This window comes from Haliotis rubra, unplaced genomic scaffold, assembly GCF_003918875.1.
Source record: "Haliotis rubra isolate DU_JTF1 unplaced genomic scaffold, ASM391887v1 Scf162, whole genome shotgun sequence".
Taxonomy (NCBI): Eukaryota; Metazoa; Mollusca; class Gastropoda; order Lepetellida; family Haliotidae; genus Haliotis; species Haliotis rubra.
Genome location: NW_025765581.1, coordinates 1,232,043 through 1,256,466, shown reverse-complemented (window position 1 = coordinate 1,256,466; position 24,424 = coordinate 1,232,043). Strand labels below are relative to the sequence as shown.

At 41.1% G+C, this 24,424-nt stretch overlaps 2 protein-coding genes across 2 annotated transcripts in view; both read left to right on the top strand.

Moving 5' to 3' along the window:
- The window catches only part of LOC124271669 (phosphatidylinositide phosphatase SAC2-like), a 411,520-nt gene extending 393,238 nt beyond the window's left edge, over positions 1 to 18,282 (top strand). The window contains 11 exon segments of the mRNA XM_046706827.1: positions 5,457 to 5,649; positions 6,451 to 6,528; positions 7,402 to 7,522; positions 8,036 to 8,164; positions 8,747 to 8,817; positions 9,231 to 9,473; positions 10,156 to 10,227; positions 10,977 to 11,050; positions 12,382 to 12,537; positions 15,548 to 15,638; positions 15,963 to 18,282. Coding sequence (XP_046562783.1) covers positions 5,457 to 5,649; positions 6,451 to 6,528; positions 7,402 to 7,522; positions 8,036 to 8,164; positions 8,747 to 8,817; positions 9,231 to 9,473; positions 10,156 to 10,227; positions 10,977 to 11,050; positions 12,382 to 12,537; positions 15,548 to 15,638; positions 15,963 to 16,383 — 1,649 coding nt within the window. The 3' untranslated portion in view covers positions 16,384 to 18,282.
- On the top strand, positions 16,386 to 18,282 carry LOC124271674. The gene has a single exon (XM_046706834.1). It carries the CDS (start codon positions 16,604 to 16,606, stop codon positions 17,264 to 17,266), a length of 663 nt encoding a protein of 220 aa, XP_046562790.1. The 5' UTR covers positions 16,386 to 16,603; the 3' UTR covers positions 17,267 to 18,282.
- Positions 18,283 to 24,424: the final 6,142 nt, after the last annotated feature.

Sequence of the window (24,424 nt, the reverse complement as noted above, 5' to 3'; positions counted from 1 at the left end):
ATGCGACATTGTGTCACAGGCTGAACTTCATGTTGTTTCATCGTGCTCTTCAATAAACGGAAGACATTAGTACAATTGTAGAGTGACTGTGGCCTGTAGTAGGTTGGGTAATTGTTCAGTGAGTGTAGGAGATGTTGTTGTGTCATCATTGAAACTGAGGTGTTTCTGTGAGAAAAGGGGATCGATAATGGCCAGGTGAATTTGCATCATGATTTTTGAGCGGCAGTTGCAGGAAGTTGTGTTTGAAAAACTTGAATCAAATTTGCTCTGACTCAGCTGCACGAGTGTAGCTCCTATTAAATGGACAGTCCAATTGTGCAAGCACAGCCATCCCTTTAAGGGACGGTCAGATTGTACAAATATGGCCCCCTGTTTAAGGAACAGTCAGCCTGTAGAACACCACCCCCTCGATGATGATTTGGAGATTTAACATCTGCTTTCTGACGTAATGTGTATTATGCACACACAGGCCAGCAAAGCCATTTGGTGTTGATCAAGAGAGGGGTGATTTTGACTGAAAGATAGGACAACCTGAAGGCGGTGTTAGCATTGCATAATTAATTTTTTTTTAAATTTTGATTTGGAAATTTGCCAAAGGTGGTATGGGGGATGCCCCCACTCTTCCTGTACCCCATCTATTAAGGGACTGTCAGGTTGTAGAAGCATGCCTCTCTTTAAGGAACAGTCAAACTGTACAAGCACTCAGTGTCCGAAATAACCACTGGCCCGCTAGCCCATGGCTAGTAAAAATCCAGTCGGGCCAGTAAATCTCTGCAGTGACTGGCCCGACTGGCAAGTGAATTTTCATGGGGTCATTTTGTAAATATATCAATCCAACTTGTTAAGTTATAATACACTTTTAAATCAAGTAAGATTATGGCCTGATAGAAATGTTCATCATATCAGCAGCTTAATAATGAAACCATTGTTTACATTCAAATTTCGGGCTTGGGAATTATTCTGTGGGCTAGTAACTTTCAGGCATGTTGTATGTGAGGCATGTTGAATTTGTCCCGGAGAAACACAGCTGTTAATCCTTGTCTGACATGGAGGGGTCACTGTCAGTGATGAATCACTTTTCAATTGTTCATTTGGTTGTGATGACTACATGTTGTTGTCATCTGACCTGTGGAAACTATGAATGATACACAAATGTAATATTTACTATATACAAGGTCCTAGCCTGCATCTGTCACCTGTATAACCTGACTCCACAGTCATACACCCCCTCATCACTACCCTAACCATTCAGCCAAGCACCACCCTAAATGTTAATTGACATGGAATATCAGTTTTAGTTGTTATGGAATATCAGTGATATTTGACATGGAATGTTAGTGTTATATGACATGGAATGTTAGTGTTATATGACATGGATTATCAGTTTTATTTGACATGGAATATCAGTTTTAGTTGTTATGGAATATCAGTGACATTTGACATGGAATGTTAGTGTTATATGACATGGAATGTTAGTGTTATATGACATGGAATATCAGTTTTATTTGACATGGAATATCAGTTTTAGTTGTTATGGAATATCAGTCATATTTGGAATGGAATGTTAGTGTTATTTGACATGGAATATCAGTTTTATTTGTCATGGAATATCAGTTTTAGTTGTTATGGAATATCAGTGACATTTGACATGGAATGTTAGTGTTATATGACATGGAATGTTAGTGTTATATGACATGGAATATAAGTTTTATTTGACATGGAATATCAGTTTTAGTTGTTATGGAATATCAGTGACATTTGACATGGAATGTTAGTGTTATATGACATGGAATGTTAGTGTTATATGACATGGAATATCAGTTTTATTTGACATGGAATATCAGTTTTAGTTGTTATGGAATATCAGTCATATTTGGAATGGAATGTTAGTGTTATTTGACATGGAATATCAGTTTTATTTGTCATGGAATATCAGTGATATTTGACATGGAATGTTAGTGTTATATGACATGGAATGTTAGTGTTATATGACATGGAATATCAGTTTTATTTGACATGGAATATCAGTTTTAGTTGTTTTGGAATATCAGTCATATTTGGAATGGAATGTTAGTGTTATTTGACATGGAATATCAGTTTTATTTGTCATGGAATATCAGTGATATTTGGCATGGAATGTTAGTGTTATATGACATGGAATATCAGTTTTATTTGTCATGGAATATCAGTGATATTTGACATGGAATGTTAGTGTTATATGACATGGAATATCAGTTTTATTTGACATGGAATGTCAGATTTATTTTTCATGGAATATCAGTGATATTTGACATGGAATGTTAGTGTTATATGACATGGAATGTTAGTGTTATATGACATGGAATATCAGTTTATTTGCCTGTTATGTGACTTCAACATAAAGAAATTGTTTCTAAAATGTGATTGTCGAGATATGAATAGTTTAAGCAAATAGCAACAGCTTCCAACTATGAGAGGGAACATTCTACTACAGATCGGGGCGGTGGGGTAGCCTAATGGTTAAAGCATTGGCTCGTCACGCCGAAGACCCGGGTTCGAATCCCCACATGGGTACAATGTGTGAAGCCCATTTCTGGTGTCCCCCGCCGTGATGTTGCTGGAATATTGCTAAAAGCGGCGTAAAACCAAACTCAGTCAGTCAGTACTACAGATCAATGATCAAGCATGAATGAACACAAACTGCAGTCATTCATTCCATGGATGAAGATGTCAGCTGTTGCTATCAGCATATTACCCTGTAACAGCCCCGGGGTGGATAGAGTCAGACACTACTGTCACACATCACAGCTCCCAGTCCTGATTGACGATAGCAGGTCACTTAGTACATCTGTGATCACCCTACTACTTATCTTACAAGGGTGGGGGAGGTGTAGGGAGGGATAGGGGAGGGTTGGGGAAAGGGGGTGAGGTGTGTAGGGAGGGTTGGGGACAGGGGTGAGGTGTAGGGAGGGATGGGAATAGGGGTGAGGTGTAGGGAGTGGTGGGGATAGGGGGTGTAGGGAGGGGGATAGGGATGAGAGCCGGAGGGAGGGAGGTGTGTGTGTAGGGATGGGGGGTTGTTGTTGGGGGTTGGGGTTTATGAATGATAAATGATTTCCGGGTAGAGGAGTGCCCAAGATGGATCAAGGTACAAACGAGGGTTGTCAATGTTTCTTGCATGTATCATCAAAACATTTGGGAAGGGGATTTGTTTGGGGTTAGTGCATGATAGTGGAGGAATGTTGAGGAAGTGTTGGGTAGGTGGGGTGCATGATGCAAGGGGTAGCTTGTGAGTGGGTTCAAGGTTCAAATACTGGACTCAAGGTTCAAAGATTGCTGAGTAGGGTATGAGTAATGCTTGTCATGCGAGGTGATTGAAGGCCATGGGTGGTCAGGCTCTCTAATACAAGTCATTTTATGCCAATTATGAAGATTATAGCTTTTGGTGTTAACAACTTGATTGTCCGAACTAGATTACGTACAGAGTGGTGTCAACATTTTTCTAAAGAAAGTATTAAACAACAAAACAGACAAGTAGCACAAGCATACATACATAAACAACAAAACAGACAAATAGCACAAGCATACATCATCATAAACAACAAAACAGACAAGTAGCACAAGCATACATCATCATAAACAACAAAACAGACAAGTAGCACAAGCATACATCATCATAAACAACAAAACAGACAAGTAGCACAAGCATACATCATCATAAACAACAAAACAGACAAGTAGCACAAGCATACATCATCATAAACAACAAAACAGACAAGTAGCACAAGCATACATCATCATAAACAACAAAACAGACAAGTAGCACAAGCATACATCAATAAACAACAAAACAGACAAGTAGCACAAGCATAGCACAAAGCATACATCATCATAAACAACAAAACAGACAAGTAGCACATCATCATAAACAACAAAAGCACAAGCATATCCCAACTCGAGCTGAATTCGATGTTCTGGTGATTTCGACAATTGCATTGCTCGCGCTATACCGGGGGAGTACGTGTGCGATCGGAGTGCACAAACAGTTTCACTGGTAGGGCGGGTGCCCAGTCGCTGTCGGGAGAAGTTTTATTGACAATGGAAATCGGGAAGTAAAGTTATATAAAAAGCAAACAAACATCAATATTATTTACCCGAGATCGTTAATACCACTTTACATGCAAAATCAGTTGCCTTTATAACAAAAAATAACAAGCGAAAATTCAGTAAGATCAGTCGTCTGCTGGTGACAGGCAATATATAAATAGGAAGCCACGTGGTCACAACACTCCCTCGCAGTGCGGAGCAGAAAGTATGGCTCATCGTCGAAAACCCATACAAAATACCCGGATGTTACGAGCGGCCACTGTTTCGCTGATACGATGTCATCAACGCTATTTTTGTAGGAAACACTTGACATTTTTGTGTGAAATAGATGAATATATCCTTTATCACTCGAGGTTAGTAAAATAAAAACTTTGAATGATATTACAGATAAAAATTACGTTTTTGTCTTACATCGTCGAAAACCCCTGACACCGGGATACATCATCATAAACAACAAAACAGACAAGTAGCACAAGCATACATCATCATAAACAACAAAACAGACAAGTAAGCACAAGCATACATCATCATAAACACTACCTCATTCTTGTATATCTGCCATCACAGGTGTTCAGTAAAAAAGAACTAGTAAAAAAGAACTGGTAAAAAAGTCCTAAATTTGCCTTGGTAAAAAAAGACCTCTGGGCTAAAAACTTCCGGTTTCATTTTCTAACAAGAAATGTATAGAAATACAATGCTTTCTTAGTTTTTAGTTTTACATTTTCACACACACAACAAATATAAAAATCATTCGAAATGACTACAGTTAACATAATAAGTTCTACATTACATAATGCATCACATGATGACATGAGATAGTCTCGGCCTACTGATATTTATAAAGTCAGTTGTTCACTGCCACACCGTGTAAAAACTCGAGGATGGACTTCCTTCCAGCAGCAATGTCACTACACAGTTTGTGCAGACACTTTTGCATCTTCAGGAAGACAGTATTTCTTCACATGGACATTTTTGTAATATACCATTGTGACTATGATACGTTATGTGTAGCAGATAGTGGGTTTTGTTTATAGCTTTTTTCACAAATTTTTAATCACACTACAATCTTTGACCATCACATACCTTAAATTAAGTCTTCAACACATTTGAAACTGTGAGGCCTATGAAACTGAAAGTAAATATGAAATGTTCATACTTAACTTTTCAACATGGCTGCCAATATGTCTTCACAGTTCAGGTGAGCTACAGAGCCTTGTGATTATTTTTCTTTTTTTTCAAAGCAGAATAATTTTTTTGTTCAACAAGGAGAAGCATAACTGCCATGTGTATTGCAGTGGATGATGTAGATGTTCCTGTGTCTGATGGTGTAATTGTTGTTCCTGTGTCTGATGGTGTGATTGTTGTTTCAGGAGATGAAGAAACACATGGGGCTTTCCTCACCCACTTCGAGGAGCAGCTGGCTGTATACAGCAAGCTGGTCATCATCTCCCTGGCCGAACTGGCCGGGAAGGAAACCGTCATCGGTGACAAATACCTGAGTCACATACTGGAGTACAACTCCCCTGACATCGCCTACATCACCTTCGACTTCCATGAATACTGGTGAGTACTGGCTCCTGTAAGTATTGAAACTTGCACAAACATCAGAATCGGCTTCCTTGAATAGTGGTCACTACTGGTTTCTTTAAGTATTGATACTTGCACAAATATCACACTTAGCTTCCTTGAATACTGGGGAGCACTAGGGCTGTCAGTATCAATGCTCCCACAAACATCACATTCAGCTTCCTTGAATATTAGTGAGTACCGGCTTCTGAAAATGTTGATACTCTCACAGGTATTACACTCAGCTTCTTGAATACTGGTGAATACTAGGACCTGTTAGTGTAGCACCTCACCTCTGTGAATATTCCACTTACTATTGTGAATATTGGATTGGTTTTGAGCCTTGAAGGGTTGTTTCTTGTGTTCCTTATTTCCTGATTGGTTGGTAAAATGCTAATGAAACTCAAGGACAGGTAATTTGAGTGAGTGAGTGAGTTTGTTTTACGCCACACTCAGCAATATTCCAGCTATATGGCGGTGGTCTGTAAATAATCAAGTCTGGACCAGACAATCCAGTGATCAACAGCAGGAGCATCGATCTGCTCAACTTGGAACCGATGACATATGTCAACCAAGTCAGCGAGCCTGACTACCTGATCCTGTTAGTCGCCTCTTACGACAAGCATTGATCACTGAAGATCAATATTCTAACCCAGACTTTGACCGGTAGGTAATTTGAAATCGCGAGAATCTTGGGAATGAATGCAGGGTTGTTTTGTATTTGCTAAAGATACAAGATTTGGAGATACATAGTATGGATGTCTGCTGCAGTATCACTTGCCATTTTTTCTGTTTCAGTCGTGGGATGAAGTTTGAGAATGTGTCCATCTTGACTGATGGGATCCGTGACATCATCAAGGACCAGAGATACTGCTGGTAGGTGGGGCAGGTGGATCTGGCTCAATTCTGATTGGTTGAAAAACTGGGTTCAGTGAAATATGAAACCTGGAAACTTTGTCCTTGTTCTCCTCAAGTTGGAACATGGATGAGAGACAAGAAAATGTCAATGAAAACTAAATCAAGAATTGAGAATTAATGGCCCTTATTTGATCCTTTTGACTCAGTGCGCCATACTGCCAACAGAACTTCAGGAAACTACTATAGATGTCATTTTGAATATATCAGTCACCAACTCGCGATTGTGTGTCAAGAAAATACATCTCTTAGTTTGTACACCATTTCTAATAATTGAACCCCAGATACCCAGTGCTATAGCGTATGGTGAATGTGGTCGCATCCTGACGTTTTATCAATTCAGCTGTTCGTGGTTTAGCTTATTGGACTTATAGTTGGATATATGTATATATACATGCACACATTTATATTCAGCCCTCTGTTATATTTGTTGCATAATAATTGTATATGAGCCTAGTGGCCTTCATACTTGAATAAGGGGCAGTGGGGTAGCCTAGTGGTTAAATTGTTTGCTCATCATGCTAAAGACCTGGGTTCAATTCCCCACATGGGTACAATGCGTGAAGCCATTTCTGGTTTCCCCTGCCGTGATATTGCTGGAATATTGCTAAATCGGCGTAAACTAAACTCACTCTTACTTGGATAAAGAATTGATTGATTTATTGATTGATTGATTGATTGGTTGGTTGGTTGGTTGGTTGGTTGGTTGGTTGGTTGGTTGGTTGGTTGAAAATCATCCAGTCACTCAATTTACCGATAACAATACACTTTCTCACCATCAGCTTGTGAGCTGGTCTGGATCACTCACTCACTCACTCTCTCCACTGTTTCCAGGGTGGACAACAAAGGCCCTATCTGTGAGCAGCGTGGGGTCTTCCGTATCAACTGTGTCGACTGTCTGGACAGGACAAACGTTGTGCAGACAGCCATTGCAAGAATCGTCATGGAGACACAGGTACACAGAAATCTCCAAACACATTTCTAAAATATTGTGGTAAACCAAAGAAAAGAAAGCTCTAAACATTTGTTTCAGCACTGTTACATGTACGTTATAATTGTTTGGAACTGGTGAAGTTTTTTGTTAGTATTTAGGATAGAAACAAATATATAACTGGGTAATAAAATCTGTGGTGGTCTGTCTGGAGATTTGATACCCCTATGGTAATTTGAACTGAGTGCTTAAGCTTAGAGTTTATAGCTCTTTGGACGATAGAATGAGGAGCATAGGCATTTGACACATCTAAGTTAAAATAGTGATACACAGAGTAAGAAGTCTGGACCAGACTGTGAGCGAGACAACCATCATTTCAACACACGTAAGTTTGAGACAATAGCGTTAGACTCGATATTAAAATAAAAGAGAGTTAACAAAATGGTGTCAGTTATTAAATGCTGCTCTTATAAATCGATCAATTGTCTTGTTTATTAAGGCAGAGGAAGACAAACAAATTATTCTTTATATTTCCAGTTTCGAAAACTTGGTCTTCTTCCTCCGGAGGAGATTCTGCCAACAAGTTGCCGCCTAACCTACCAGCAGCTGTGGGCAAACAATGGGGATGTAATCAGTCGGCAGTACGCCGGTACAGCTGCACTCAAGGTGAGGGCAGCCATATTGGAGAACAAGCTTAGTGTATAAGTTGATCAGATGGCTCAGGCTGTAATCAGCCAGTGTTACAGTTTTGCATTTCTGAAACATGAAGGAAGGTGGAGCCTACTGATCATGACAAGCACTTTGTGAAAATCCTGGGTTATAATCCATCATCAGTAACCAATGCTTGTCATAAGAGGCCACGAACGGGATTGGGTGGTCAAACACGCTGACCTATCATTGTATTCTAGTTGTGTAGATCTATGCTCATGATGTCGATCACTGGATTAAATGGTCCAGACTTGATTATTTACAGACCGCCACCATACAGCTGGAATATTACTGAGTGCGGCATTAACCAACGAACAAATAAAAGATTATGACAAGCATTTCTGACAGATTTCAAATATGGAAGAAGTTAAGACTTTGTATGAATGATTCCACCTTGGTGTTTAAATATTCTTATAGAATTCCAGTTAGATTTCAAACATAGCAGCCATTATTGCATTCATATTCAGGTAAGCTCCAGAACCTTGAAGCTGTATTTGATCACCACATGAAATGTATTTATGTGTGTATATTTCTATCTAGGGTGACTTCACCCGAACTGGTGAGAGAAAGTTTACAGGATTGATGAAGGATGGCATGAATTCAGCTAACAGGTAGGTGGAGACAGTCAGGATCGGGAGCATCACTCTGGCAAAAATATATCCTGGATATTGAAGAAATGACAAATATGTTTTGTGTTGAGATATGAATGTGAAAACAAGGGTAAATAGTGTTTAAAGCAGGGATTTGAGCAAAGTGTGTGAATTTATTAGACAAGATAAGCTATAGAAAAGACACAGCTCTGTGTAGCAAAAGTCGTTATCAAAATTTATAAGAACCAGGAAAAGATGCGATACCACAGCTAGGCTACACTAGACTCAACAATCAGTGGTAATAAAGTTTGGAATAATTTATGGCGTACCCATATTACTTGTTACTAGTATATTACAGTATTGACACAACTGCCTTGAGTGCTTGAAGTACCCGTAACACCTGACTGATGTAATAGTCTTATCTCTCATGTCAGGTACTACTTGAGGTTCAAGGATGCTCATCGTCAGGCAGCCATTGACCTGACCTTGGGGCAGCCTGTGTCGGAGGAGGTCCTGAATCTCAACCCCAAGAGTGAGGGGGATGAGGAGGAGGACACTCAGGACCTCCTGGAGAAGGAGGAGAACGTCAAGATGCTGATCGAGGACACCAAGAAGATGCTCATCATCGAGCCAGAGCAGTGTCTGGGTGGCTGGAGTCTCATCAACGCTGATCCTCAGTAAGTTGATAAACTGATCCTGTGTAAGCTGTGCTTACATACGAGTTGCTTACTGACCCTTAATAAGGTGTGAACTTATCCTCAGTAAGTCGTGCTTACAGATCCTTAGTAAGTTGTGAACTCATCCTCAGTAAGTTGTGAATGATCTTCAGTAAGTTGTGAACTCATCCTCAGTAAGTCGTGCTCACTGATCCTTAGTAAGTTGTGAACTCATCCTCAGTAAGTCGTGCTCACTGATCCTTAGTAAGTTGTGAACTCATCCTCAGTAAGTTGTGAACTCATCCTCAGTAAGTTGTGAACTCATCCTCAGTAAGTCGTGCTCACTGATCCTTAGTAAGTTGTGAACTCATCCTCAGTAAGTTGTACTTACTGATCCTTAGTAAGTTGTGAACTCATCCTCAATAAGTTGTGAACTCATCCTCAGCAAGTTGTGCTTACTGATCCTTGGTAAGTTGTGAAACTGATCTTCAGTAAGCTGTTCTTACTGATCTTCAGTAAGTTGTGGACTCAACCTCGGTAAGTTGTAGTTACTGATCCTTAGTAAGTTGTGAAACTGACCTCGTATGTGTAAACCTACCTGGTGTAAACTGATCCTGTTTAACGTTTTTTAAGTTCTGCAACTTTAATGCCCCATGCCCCCATGTATGTGTGCGTTGTCTATTGATGCCTGTCCGTGTTGCAGGGAAGGAGACCCCGATAAACAAGAGATGGACATCATCCTGCTGCTCACACAGAGGGCTGTCTACATCGGCTGGTGAGTTATATTTGCTGTCTACATCGGCTGGTGAGTTATACTTGCTGTCTTGATGGTTGTGTTACAGGAATGATGATTGTGTTAAAGGTTGTGTTACAGGTATGATGGTTGAGTTACAGGTATGATGGTTGAGTTACAGGTATGATGGTTGTGTTACAGGTATGATGGTTGTGTTACAGGTATGATGGTTGTATTACAAGTTGTATTACAAGTATGATGATTGTGTTACAGGTATGATGGTTGTGTTACAGGTATTATGGTTGAGTTACAGGTATGATGGTTGAGTTACAGGTATGATGGTTGTGTTACAGGTATGATGGTTGTGTTACAGGTATGATGGTTGAGTTACAGGTATGATGGTTGTGTTACAGGTATGATGGTTGAGTTACAGGTATGATGATTGTGTTACAGGTATGATGGTTGTGTTTCAGGTATGATGGTTGAGTTACAGGTATGATGATTGTGTTACAGGTATGATGGTTGAGTTACAGGTATGATGGTTGTGTTACAGGTATGATAGTTGAGTTACAGGTATGATGGTTGTGTTACAGGTATGATGGCTGTGTTACAGGTATGATGATTGTGTTACAGGTATGATGGTTGTGTTACAGGTATGATGGTTGAGTTACAGGTATGATGGTTGTGTTACAGGTATGATGGTTGAGTTACAGGTATGATGGTTGTATTACAAGTATGATGGCTTTGTTGCAGTATGATTTTTTTGTTCAGGTGTGATGGTTGTGTTACAGGTATGATGACGAGGAAGAACAGGTCACACAGTACCAGAGGATCTTCCTGGAAGATCTGGAGAAGATAGAAATAGGTTTGTGTGACACAGTTGATTGATCTTTGTCTATTAAGGAGTTTTTTAAGCTATCAGCTCCAAGTATGTCTGGCTAGGCGTGGATGCTTACAAGGTGCCTAGATGTATCAGTAATGTTGTGGAGCTTTGGAAAAGAATCCAATTCAGGATTAAGGGATGTAGTTTTCATTTATATGCCAATTGTTCCATCAGGCTAATCATCTTGTAACTGTAATATATATATAATTTGTCCCATTTATAAAAAGGCTTATGACAAAGTAAAATTCTTTTTTTTTGCAATATGTTATATTTAATTTTTTTGTATTTTGTGACTGCCTCCATGGTGTAGTGGTTAGAGCGTCTGCCCGAGAGCAGAAGGTCACGGGTTCGATCCCCAACCGCGTCATACCAAAAGACGTTAAAATATGGTACTTGTTAGTCCCTGTCTGGCGCTCGGCATTAATGGGTACAACAAGGACTGGTCGGCTCGGAGTCAGTATAATGTTTCTGAGTGGGGTATTCCTGCTTCACTGCGGCATGGTATCTCAGTGGGCTAGCACTATAAAACCAGCTTAAGTCTGGACTAGTACAAGCAGCCGCACGTACACATACAAGTGCATGCACGTCGTCATATGAGCGAAATATGCTCAAGCACAACGTTAAACCAAATTTCACCTCACCTCATACATATGTAAATGCCCATATTTTGCACATTTGTTATTCTTAACCTTACATATGTTTATGATTTGATTTCATGCTTCTTGCATGATGTGGCCAGTCTTTGTTATCACAACTATCGAAGTGTTTAACCTGGAAGGAATGGGGTTGGAATGGTCTTGAACAACCCATGCCTGTCATATAAGGTGACTAAGAGGATCAGGTGGTCAGGCTCGCAGATTTGTGTGGTGCATTTCATCATATCCCCATTGTGTAGATCTATGCTCATGGTGTCGATCACTGGATTGTCTGGTCCAGACTTGATTCTTTACAGATCAGCATCATACTGTTGGAATATTGGAATGGAAGTGCATTGTCAAATAAATATAACAAACAAAATCATAGCTAAGGGTTAGATCATAAGAATGTGCTCACCACAATATGACTAAACAAGTTGTATACATGTGTTTAGGATTACTTTTGTTGCACATGTCCAGACATGTCCACATTCTTAAAGGCATTGTCTGTTCACACATTAAGAGCATCTGTTACTCAGTGATTGCTTTTTTAAATGGATCACTTTCTGTTTCTTGGTCACAGTTTTGTTTAACCTTGCAGATATATGACTTAGCATCTGTGCTATTGCATTTCACCTCATCTCTCTCTTCTCTGCACTCTGTGGTTCCTGTTTTTAGGCCAAGAGCCATCCGTGTTCAAATCTCGCTTTGTGTGCATGCGCATCCACTATCGGCACTTCGCTGAGGAGGGCTTCTTCCACACCTTCCGAGCCCCGAGCACCCGTCTGTTCAACAACGTGGTGGTTCCTGTGAAGGACAAGGAAGAGGCTAGAGGTAGGTCTGGAGTGGAGTCAGTGGTTTGGGGTTGGAATTTGAGGGTGGAAGGTAGTGCTAGAAGACACAAGGTAGAGTCTGAAGTCTGGAGATCTAGAAGGAACATAATATTAGAGGTACGTTGGACTATAAGGTGGAGTTGGGACAAGAGGGAGAAGGTTGAGCTGAGGTCAGGAGGTGGAACTCAGGTACAGGAGGTGGCCGTAGGGATCAGGAGGTGGGGCAAGAATCAGAAGGCGGAGTTATGATCTGGAGGCAGAGCTATGGTCTGGAGGTGGCAGTAGGGATCAGGAGGTGGGAGCAAGAGTCAGAAGGCGGAGTTATGATCTGGAGGCAGAGCTGTGGTCTGGAGTTGGAGTTAGGGGTCTGGAGGTGGAGCAAGAATCAGAAGGTGGAGTTATGATCTGGAGGCAGAGCTGTGGTCTGGAGTCTGGGGTCTGGAGGGGTGGAGTTAGGGGTCTGGAGGTGGAGCTAAGAATCCAGAAGGTTGAGTGATGTGAATCTGGAGCCAGAGCTGGGTCTGGAGGCAGTTGAGCTGATGGTCTGGAGAGGTGGAGTGGAGCTAGGGTAAGGAGGTGGAGCAGAGGGGAGGGAAGTGGAGTGATAATCAGGAGGTGAAGCAATGATCTGGAGGATGAACTAGGGGTCTGGAGGTGAATCTATGGTGAAGCACTGGTTAAGAGGTGGAAAGATGTCATGAGGTATGGCTAGGGTAGGGGTGGTGGGGTCAGGAAGTGGAGCGTGCTCAGCTGGTGTGGCTTAAGGTAGGGGTGGTGGGGTCAGGAAGTGGAAGTGCTCAGCAGGAGGTGCTAGGGTAGGGATGGTGGGGGCAGGAAGTGGGGCGTGCTCAGCTGGTGTGGCTAGGGTAGGGGTGGTGGGGTCAGGAAGTGGAGCGTGCTCAGCTGGTGTGGCTAGGTGTAGGGGTGGTGGGGTCAGGAAGTGGAGCGTGCTCAGCTGGTGTGGCTAGGGTAGGGGTGGTGGGGTCAGGAAGTGGAGCGTGCTCAGCTGGTGTGGCTAGGGTAGGGGTGGTGGGGTCAGGAAGTGGAGCGTGCTCAGCTGGTGTGGCTAGGGTAGGGGTGGTGGGGTCAGGAAGTGGAAGCGTGCTCAGCTGGTGTGGCTAGGGTAGGGGTGTGGTGGGGTGGAGGAAGTGGAAGCGTGCTCAGCTGGTGTGGCTAGGAGTAGGGGTGGTGGGGTCAGGAAGTGGAGCGTGCTCAGCTGGTGTGGCTAGGGTAGGGAGTGGTGGGGTCAGGAAGTGGAAGCGTGCTCAGCTGGTGTGGCTAGGGTAGGAGGGTGGTGGGGTCAGGAAGTGGGCGTGCTCAGCTGGTGTGGCTAGGGTAGGGAGTGGTGGGGTCAGGAAGTGGAGGCGTGCTCAGCTGGTGTGGCTAGGAGTAGGGAGTGGTGGGGTCAGGAAGTGGAAGCGTGCTCAGCTGGTGTGGCTAGCTAGGGTAGGGAGTGGTGGGGTCAGGAAGTGGAGTGCTCAGCTGGTGTGTAGCTAGGGTAGGGGTGGTGGGGTCAGGAAGTGGGCGTGCTCAGCTGGTGTGGCTAGGGTAGGGGTGTGGTGGGGTCAGGAAGTGGAGGCGTGCTCAGCTGGTGTGGCTAGGGTAGGGTGGTGGTGGGGTCAGGAAGTGGGCGTGCTCAGCTGGTGTGGCTAGGAGTAGGGGTGGTGGGGTCAGGAAGTGGAAGCGTGCTCAGCTGGTGTGGCTAGGGGTGGTGGGGGTCAGAAAGTGGAAGCGTGCTGGGGGTAGGGGTGGTGGGAAGTGGGCGCTCAGCTGGTGTGGCTAGGGTAGGGGTGGTGGGGTCAGGAAGTGGAGCGTGCTCAGCTGGTGTGGCTAGGGTAGGGGTGGAAGGAAGTGGGCGTGCTCAGGGTGGAAGTGTGGCTGGTGGAGTAGGGAGTGGTGGGGTCAGGAAGTGGAAGTGCTCAGCTCAGCTGGTGTGGCTAGGGTAGGTGCTCAGCTGGTGGGCTAGGGTAGTAGGGTGGTGGGGTCGTGCTCAGCTGTGCTCAGCTGGTGTGGCTAGGGTAGGGGTGGTGGGGTCAGGAAGTGGAGCGTGCTCAGCTGGTGTGGCTAGGGTAGGGGTGGTGGGGTCAGGAAGTGGAGCGTGCTCAGCTGGTGTGGCTAGGGTAGGGGTGGTGGGGTCAGGAAGTGGAGCGTGCTCAGCTGGTGTGGCTAGGGTAGGGGTGGTGGGGTCAGGAAGTGGAGCGTGCTCAGCTGGTGTGGCTAGGGTAATGGTGAGGAGGTGGAGCGATGGTCAGGGGATGGGGCAATGGTCAGGAAGTGGATTGAAGGTCAGGAGGTGGAGCTGGGATACTGGAGGTGCACTATGGGAGAAGAAAATGGAGGTAGAGAACAGAATGTGGATTAATGGGACAGGAGGGGATGTAAGGTAACAGGTGGAGCAAGGGTACTGTGAATTTAGTGAAAATAGCAAAAGAATCAAATGTCAGAAGCTTGAGGGTGGTTCAGGAAATGGAGTACCAGTATTTGGGGCAGGTGGAGGTTGAAGTTTGAGGGTGCTATCAACAATTCTTGGCTGGGATGAGAACAAAATTACTTAAAAAAATATTTAGCTAATATTTGAGAACTGTTGGATTGAGTTTTGCAAGCAGTTGATTGCATCAATTGTTACAATAATTTTACTTCTATTGCAGTTATTTGGATATGTTTGCATGTTTACTGCACAGTTCTCATGGAAGTTTCAATTTTACAGCCTTTAAACTTCTACCATAGTTGCCTTCTTTCTCTGGCAGGAGAAGAAAGTGCAGTTGTAATCTTGTCATCAGTTTTTACCATGCCACTACCAGATATAATGTTTTTGTATGTCTAGATTAGAGAACATTGTAATTACAACTTGCAGAGTTGCTGAAGATGACCACTGTATTGTTACCCTTTTGTTGCCTTGACCTAAATGACCCAGTGTGGTAACTTCTTACAGTGTCTGCATCTATAGTTACCCTGCTGTATCCAGTCTTTGGTGTATCTAGATGAGAGCATGTTGTGGCGACTACTTTCAGAGTCTCTGAAGGCAGTGTGTCAGGCTTTCATGGCGGCGCAGGAGATCCTGTCTCTGGAGCTGGAGGTATCTGACAAGCCAAAGCTGGAAAGGTGAGCCCTGCTTTCTCTCCTAGTACACTCTAACCAGATGAGGACAAGAAATCTAAAGTTGTTTTTGACTGCACTGGCTTATGCAGATGTACACAGGAATAAATTTTGGATGTAATATTTGGCCCAGGCTATTTAAAACTAATTCAACACATAAATTTTAAATCATTGTCTGTTTTTTTGTTGTGATATCAATTATAATCTTTCAGCATCTATTCTGTTGAAATCAGGAGCGGTGGTGCATGCCATTATTGCCCACATGGTACAATGTGGAAACCCATCATCAGTGTAACTTACTACATTGCATTCTGTTCTGCCGTCCTACAGGAAGAAGACCCGTCCTCACCCTGAGGTTCAGGACATCCACAAGCAGCAGCAGGAGAACTCCCTGGCTGGAATCCGCCTCCCGCGGGACATCTCGTCTGATGTCATGACCACCAGCCCCCGCACAGATGACGCTCAGCCTGCCAGGGAGGATGAGGAAGAAGTTTGGACACCCATGAACTCTGACACTCATACAACCCAAGAGAAGATCTCTCCAGGACAGAGGATCAAGAACATGAACTTCATTCCTGCTGCTCTCAGAGGACCTTTCTCGAAACCGTCCTCATCTAAAAACTCTAATCCAATAAAGATTTCCCTACCTAAGATGACTTTAAAAAGTCTGAATCCAGTAAAGATGGTCAAAAAATGGTCCTGCTGGAAAGGTTGCCATAAAGTTCTCCAAAATGTTGGACTTCATGGATAAGGATCATGCTGATGGTGAGGTGACGATTATTGATGGCAACACAGAATCACAGCCGATACCCAGAGTGACGGATACAGGAGTTAGGTCAGGTTCCTTGGAGGCTGAGAATGATGTTGTTTTGGATAGCTGTGGGATCCTTGCCACCAGCCCCAGCACTATCTTGATTACATCTTCCAGCTCAGGTGACAAGCAACATAGGCAGGCTTCCAGTACAAGGCCTATGTCTAACATAGAAACATCAGGTTCTTCTCAGCAAAATACAGACAAGGCAATATTTGAAGCATCTCAGCCCCTAGAGTCTGATGCAGGGAAGGTGAGTGCTGTAGAGCCTGGAGTGTTTCATATGGACCTCCAGCACACCACAGACCCTCAAGAAGACGCTGCAGGTACTACAGACACAGACCCTTGCCAGGAACAGGAGGACCTGTTATCTCTTCCTACAGACACACACACCAATGGACTACCTCAGACGTCACAGGTGCCTACAGATCACAACGACATGGCTGAAGGACTCCATGAGGATTACTTTACCAAAATACCTCCTCTTTTGGAGGAGGATCTTGACCAAGATGAACTGAAAACTGTCCTAGGCAGGCCGAAGCAGCTCTTCCACTCTAACATGAAGGTTTCTTTAAGTGACTCATCCCTAAGTCTCCTTGAGGACAAGAAGTCTGCTACTGGCGGTGATACGAGCCCGTTTGCAAAGCTGAAACAGAAGGTAACAAGCCTGACTCTACCAGGGTCTGGAGCAGGAGGGCGGAGTCCGCCTCAGCCCCCCCGAGGGATGGTACGGAAGTCACAGCGTGTGCTTGAGAACTTTGAAGACCTTGTGAAGGAGAAACTAGGCAATGCAGAATGTAAAACAAGGATTATTTTCATATGAGGATCAGGGGGTAGTGTAGGCATTTTATATGTACTTATAGCAGTAGGTTGTGAAACCTGGCATTAGAAGTAAATGTTAGTGCCACACGTGACTGTTGAACAGACATTAATCACATAACATAGTTGTCTCCCTTTGCATCAGTTATATTTTAACTATTTTATAATGAGGAGCTTTCTATTTCTGTATATCTTAGCTATTTTTGAATGAGGAGCTTACTATTTCTGTACCATTTCGACCAAAACTATTTTCTCACTTCAAAATGTCATTGTATGCCTTAATTAGAAATGGCTGACATTGTCGTCTGCTATCGCATCACTTCTGGATGTCAAGGTTTCAGTGGGTATAAGTTTGGTATTCAATGCCACACGATTTATAAGCATCATGGTCAAATTCATTACGAAACTGGACCCTTCCCAGTGATTAGGGTTGGACATAGTAGTTGCATGATCAACAAGGTAGAGACTGGACACTTGGTGTCCACCACGTGTGCTCCATAGGAAGATGTTCAAATAGGAGTACCCCTTTAAAATTGCAAGAGTTTTTTTTATGAATTTTTAGTTCTGTTCAGGTTGATATTGGAAACATGTGACCAAATGAGAACTTTTTTGTCAACCTGGCGTCAATTTTAGGAGTAATAAGTATAAGCCCAGCAGTTGTTGTCTAAGAATAGATTCCATAGAATTTTGTGATAATATACTGGACAAAATAAGTTAGGGATATTTGTATTTATATGATTGATATTTTATCAGTGTGTCAATTAATAAATACATCATTATTCATAATTTCAAAATTTACATATATCCCTAACTATTTTTGTCCAGTATAGATTGGAAGATCTGGTGTATCTCTGATGTAGCATAAATACAAGACAGCAGTAATAGCATCAAGACTGTTAGTGACAGGGCATTTATTGCTGGGGGAAGGAAACCACTTTGATCGTTCTTAGGACTAACATATGTTGTTGATCGATCATTTTGTGTAACAGTTTCCCTGCCCTATAAATGTGTTAACATTTGGCATCTTTTATTGTCATTTCTTTATGACCCCTCTTTAATCTCAGCGAACCCCTCCCCAGTGTATTACCAACCCCCAAGTAGGAAAATAATTCCATGAGAATCTGTATTCTTGCAATTTGTTTAATCCTACTTCTGTATTTGTTCTGTTATCCATGTTTAAACATTACTGCCTTTATGACAGATGTTCCCTTGGAGGTTGGTTTAAGGGGAGATAACTGAGATATGCAGGGGAGATAAGCAACATAGTGCCAACAGGTTGTTGTAGACTGGATGTAAATATTGGACTGTAGATTTTCTGTTTGACAATGTGTTATTTTATTTCCTGTAAATAATATATGTATAAACAGGACCTGTTGTCTGACATCCATCAGAAGCTACTTTAACTGTAGCATTTCATTATTTCAACCCTTGTACCAGGTTTTGAGGTGAGGTGAAATTGGGTTTTACGTCGTACTTGAGAATATTTCGCTCATATGACGACGTGCATGCGTGTGTATGTGTATGTGCGGCTGCTTGTACTAGCCCAGACTTAAGCTGGTTTTATAGTGCTAGCTCACTGAGATACCATGCCGCAGTGAAGCATGAATACCCCACTCAGACACATTATACTGACTCCGAGCCGACCAGTCCTTATTGTACCCATTAATGCCGAACGCCAGGCAGGGACCAACAAGTACCATATTTTCACGTCTTTTGGTATGACGCGGTCGGGGACCAGGTTTTGAAGGAAATCTCTGAGAATCTCAGTTTATGAAGGGACAATAAAAGGCTACAGCACAACGCAAGAAAGATGAGTCTCAGGAATATGGACAAGAGTTCCTACAAGGAATGATCATTGACTTTTTTAACTCATGCTGTGAGAACTTGGCCTTTTCTTGCTGAATTTGTGGAGAAACGAAATGATTTTTTCCATGTGTGATCTAAGTTTACGAGTGTTGTCTGTACATATACTGTCTGTCTATATATCATGACTGTAATCATACCTCGATGGAATGTTGTGGACTGTATAAATGGTTAGAAATGTGTTATAGGTGAGAAGTGTTTTGAAGCTGTAACAAAGAATTGCACTTCTCATGTTTTAAGAGAATGCCTCATATCTGAGCGATCACAAGGTTCATGTTGAAAGTCTAACAAACATTAATGGACCATTAAGTCTTCCTGTTTTATTTGTTGGTTTACAAGCCTGACCCACCTCAATAAAACTGAAATTAACCCCAAAATGACAAATTTATATCATCCTAGGAATCTAACTTATTTTAGATTTGACTTCAGTATATTTTGTGGTTATACAGGTATAAATATAAAAATTGGTGTGCATGCGTATAAATTTGCATATTTTTTCATGCCTTAATTATTGATTTTATTACTTCATTTTGAAGGTAAAATTCTGTTATGAATTTTTTCGGCCATCTACCTTTTGACCAGACGTACTACTTCTGAAAACTACTGACTTTAACCGATAATCTTTTTTCAGTTATCGCGTGGCCACTTAAAATATGTAGTATCCATGGTTACAGCTCATGATACTTGAGAATATTGTTGACATAATTTTAAATATTGTTGACATAATTATGGTTTTAATTTCTGATGTGATACCTGAGGTGTGATTGTTGACAGTTGATGTTAGCATGCATGAGCTTGCTAACGACAACACGTTGACAACCCATTCAGCGTCACCTGCTGAAGATGAGGATAACAGCCAACACAAATATATATTGTATGAATATAGCACAAGAACAACATGTGTTTCTACCCTTCATACTCCTTGTGCCAACCCTCTCAATACAGCTGAAGGGGTCATTTTCGGCACAGGTACTACAGATATGTACCATAGGTACATTCTGGTATACAGAAACGTACCCTAAACAAAGTCAAAATACATTGAAAGTACCCAGTACCCTGAACGGGAGACTCTCCTATATTCTGCAACCCAAAACCGAAACCATATATAGTTGTTCCCATTCAACTGGTTGGGAGTGAAATTGTGCATCGTGAAGTATTCGTTACTGTGTATGCTCATTTCTTATAAACGCAATCAAATGCATCTAATACAATAGTATGACAGTTCCTATCAAGAAAATGGCACAGTAGAGAATGGACTCGACTAGGGGAAGTTTCTTTATTCAGATCTTGGCTAGGTTACTTTTCTGTTTACAGAAACGTACCTGGTGTACACATCTGTAGTACCTGTGCCGTAACGACCCCTTCAGCCTCAATACACACATTTTTCAGTTGAGTACAGCAAAGACGTATATGTCTTTGAGTACAGCGACGTATGTTTAGTCTTTAGTTCATATTCCATGTGACCTGATCTTGTCAATGATATGCCATCCAACATTTACAAACAGCCATGACTTGTACAACATGAATCCAAAGTCAACAGGGTGTGTCAAGTTTTAAGAAGATAGACCTCAGATTGCCATTAGGAACTTTTGTGATATGAAGACTAGATACTATTCCATTCCACAGTTATTTAATAGTTAATTTATCAGCTGGTGTTGCCATATGGGCTCTGACAGGTATTTGAATATTTTTCAGTTTTTAGAAGTCTCAAAGCTTACTTGAAAAAGGGAGATAACTCAACCAGGGGAGACAACTTGTGTTGATTTCGGTAACATGTTGCAGATATGGGTGAGGTATGGTACACATTTGCAGAGAATTACGAAAGAAAAACTTATGGGATTGACTGATAGGTATTTCAGCTTGGTCAGGCTTTAAGACAGGTTTTCACCATTTAGTCTACCTGTCAGAGCCCTAATAGACACTGTTTGTTTTAGTTTGCAGTTTGACTTTGATTTGAATATTTACATTTTAGGCCTAACTGTGATATCATCTGATGTTTAACCTGTGTTTGTGCCAGTCCTGAGAAGCTTGAGTCCACAATAGCAATGACTGGATATAGTTCATTTGTTTACATATTATGTTTTTTTTTAAAAGAAGGTTTGTTTCATTACACATCACAGCCACATTTGTCATGTGGAATCAGTGACACTTTTAGCTTCTGTGTGAAGGCTTGACGTACTTTAGCATGCGTAAACATCCCACTGATTTTAAGGACAAAATGTCTACACTTCATATTGTCAGGGGCTGTCAGCACATACTCCTTGTGATTACGTTTCTCATTACAGAAATACAAAGTGTTTATTGTGTGCCTATAGCCAATCTTATTATATATCTTCCTCCTCGTTACAATGAATATAGTTCGTGTTTCTACATTTTCTAAGGATACTTTTATCGTTCAGTCATACACAAAACTGATTTAATAAGAAGTGTTTATGTAAATAGAAACATACCTGATTATCCCTACAGAAAGTTGAGTAGTATAGTATCAACAGCCTATAGAGTAGTTGCACTGACTAGGACAGAGGTAGATTTGCATTATATAGGAGAGGGCATTTTGTTTTATAGGCAGTTATTTATTTGTGCATAATGTGCAAATAGAACAATGCAATATACAGGTCACATGTTGAAGTCACATGACCACAAAGTTGTTTTAAAAAGTTGAAATGGAACAATGAAGTGGAATGATTAGATTCAAATCAATATTCCCCATAGGAAAACACTTGTGAACTCAAATCTGATCTATTTGTTAGGTGAGTGTAAATTTATCCTGTCAGAATCATCAGTATGATAGTATAGTTTCGACTAATAGCAAGTACTATTATGGAAGGACAATCACGAAACGATATGGAAAGACGATTGATTTCTTTGTTCATGTTGTTAGAATGATTATTTTTATAATAATATTCTTCATTTCCTATGAAAAGCAGTAATTAACTATTGTGGATGTTTTTCACCTGATTGTCTGATTATAAAACAGAGTTAGATCTGATTACTTGAATGAAAATTGTTTTCTATCAGTTCTTGTAAACAAACTGAAAAGGAATATCAGTAGGCACTAAGTTTAGGGGCATTATTGTTCACAAATGTATTACAAATTGAAGCGTTATTGTTACAAAACTTCCTATAGTCTCTCAGCATTAGTTTTGGGTATTTAATTCACTGTAGTGCGTGTTAATCATAAATTGTGTAAATTAAGTCACTAAAAATTAGTTGCAATATGTAAGGTTGACAGACTATGCTGTTCACATTTGGTTTTTAAATACTCTTGAACAATGACATAGAATGTTTTTGAAACAGACATGACCATTTCAACTGATGCAAATACAGCTTTCAAACCATAGATTATAGAAAGTCTATTTACACCCGCTTAAGTAGCTTTGCTTTCATTGCTTGCAATATGTTTATTTTGCTCAACCATTTAGTTGCATTTATTTGTTTATAACAAGATTTATTTATGTTTTGCCAAACTTTATTTGTTAAGTTTGAGTGAAGAGTACAATGGTTTACTGATCAAGTTGAAGAATTCTGTAGGTAGCTGGTTCTCAGAATAGTGAATGTTATCTCCATCAGAGATGCTGCCGTGATAATTGCAATCAGGAATATGGTCGAACACCACTGTTTAAATTTCAAGGGAACAATGTACATATTAGTGCTGACTATAGATATGGATTATAGAGATCGGTAATCTTTAACTATATATTGATCGATTATAGATAAATATTGGAGAATAAACTTTGAATACAGTGCAAAAAATTCTTAAAGAAATACATATTTCACATCACTGGTGAGTAGTTGTGTATGCTGCATCTAAAATTAATTATTAAACACAGAATTGTCATTATGTTTATGTGTGATTTTGTTTTAATAATTGAATTTATATGTAATATTTTATCACCAAAACTTCTGAAAATCTTTATACCTTCCCACATAAAAAGTGATTATTGTTTTGTGACAATGAGAGTGTTCCTAGGAATGACTATCTGGTATACTCTATATAATGTTTCACAATATTGTATATGCAGAATTTGGTTCAAAACATGGAAATGTTTCACTGTTTCTTTTTTAGGTGAAAAGTTCATAATCAGAGATCAGAATTTGTGAAAATTGTTTCAGGTTGTAAATATAATGCTGACACCAGAGAAGGTCTTTTTTTATACCGCTCAAAAGATTTTAAGGACAATACAGAGTATGTCATAGTATGATCTTGTAATGAATGCATTATAATGTAAAACCAAGAACCCATATCTCCAAGTCAATATGTGCTGTAATTGTTTCACAAAATAGGAATCTTGCATTTTGCAAATATTGACTGACAACTAATGATTGAACATCGGTGTACTCTTGTTAGATTATCTGGTTGAATTGTCCATGATTGAATGTTACCATATGTTATAAGACTAGTTTATAACCACCTTTTGGGGCAGTGGGGTTAAGGGGTTTGCTTGTCTCACTGTAGGCCTGGCTTTGATTCCCCACATGGGTACAATGTGTGAAGCCCATTTCTGGTGTTCCCTGCTGTGATGTTGCTGGAATATTGCTAAAAGTGGCGTAAAACCCAACTCACTCACTCACTTTCACGGACAGTGTGTCCAGACTTCATACAGGCTTGGACTGGAATCTTGTTGCCTGAAGCATCAAACAATATTCACGCACTTCCTCGAGTAAACCATCCACAATGTTTCTCAATTCAGAAGACTTTTCTTGATTCTGTTTTTGTTCCTCAGCCGTATGTCCATATCTGCCCTGTGGTCTTACTGTCTATGTTTGTACAACATTCTCACCTGTTTGTACAACATTCTCACCTGTACAACATTCTCACCTATGTTTGTACAACATTCTCACCTATGCACGATAGTACTTACTGGCGTGTCCGACAATTTCCGCAGTCTGTAGTATGAGCAGATGTCGAGCTACAGGCATTATATGCAAATGGTCATCCATCGCGAGTTCAAAATTTGTTGGATAAAAAACTGAATTCCTTAGGTTTAGGACATAAGCCCTGTAAACCTTAACACTGTTTAAACACCGACATCAAAGATATTCTGTTTAGTGAATCCTTCTTCGAAATGATTAAAACTTTTGAATATATCAAATGGTTCTTCATTCTTCTCAGATGTGTGACTGATGGCAATTCCATTTTTTATGAGGATAACAGTAGGACTATTCTAATTTAATTATTGATTTCAACAGTTAATCCCCCGGTCTCCATTCCCAAAGTGATCTTAGTGCTGACGTTATCGAAACTCCCACACATTAAAACAGGCTTGGGATGGTCATTGCACAATAATTACTTTGTGCA

What these genes read in the sequence shown, in the direction of transcription:
- LOC124271674 (XM_046706834.1), top strand. Translation starts at nt 16,604, where the DNA reads ATGTCTAACATAGAAACATCAGGTTCTTCTCAGCAAAATACAGACAAG.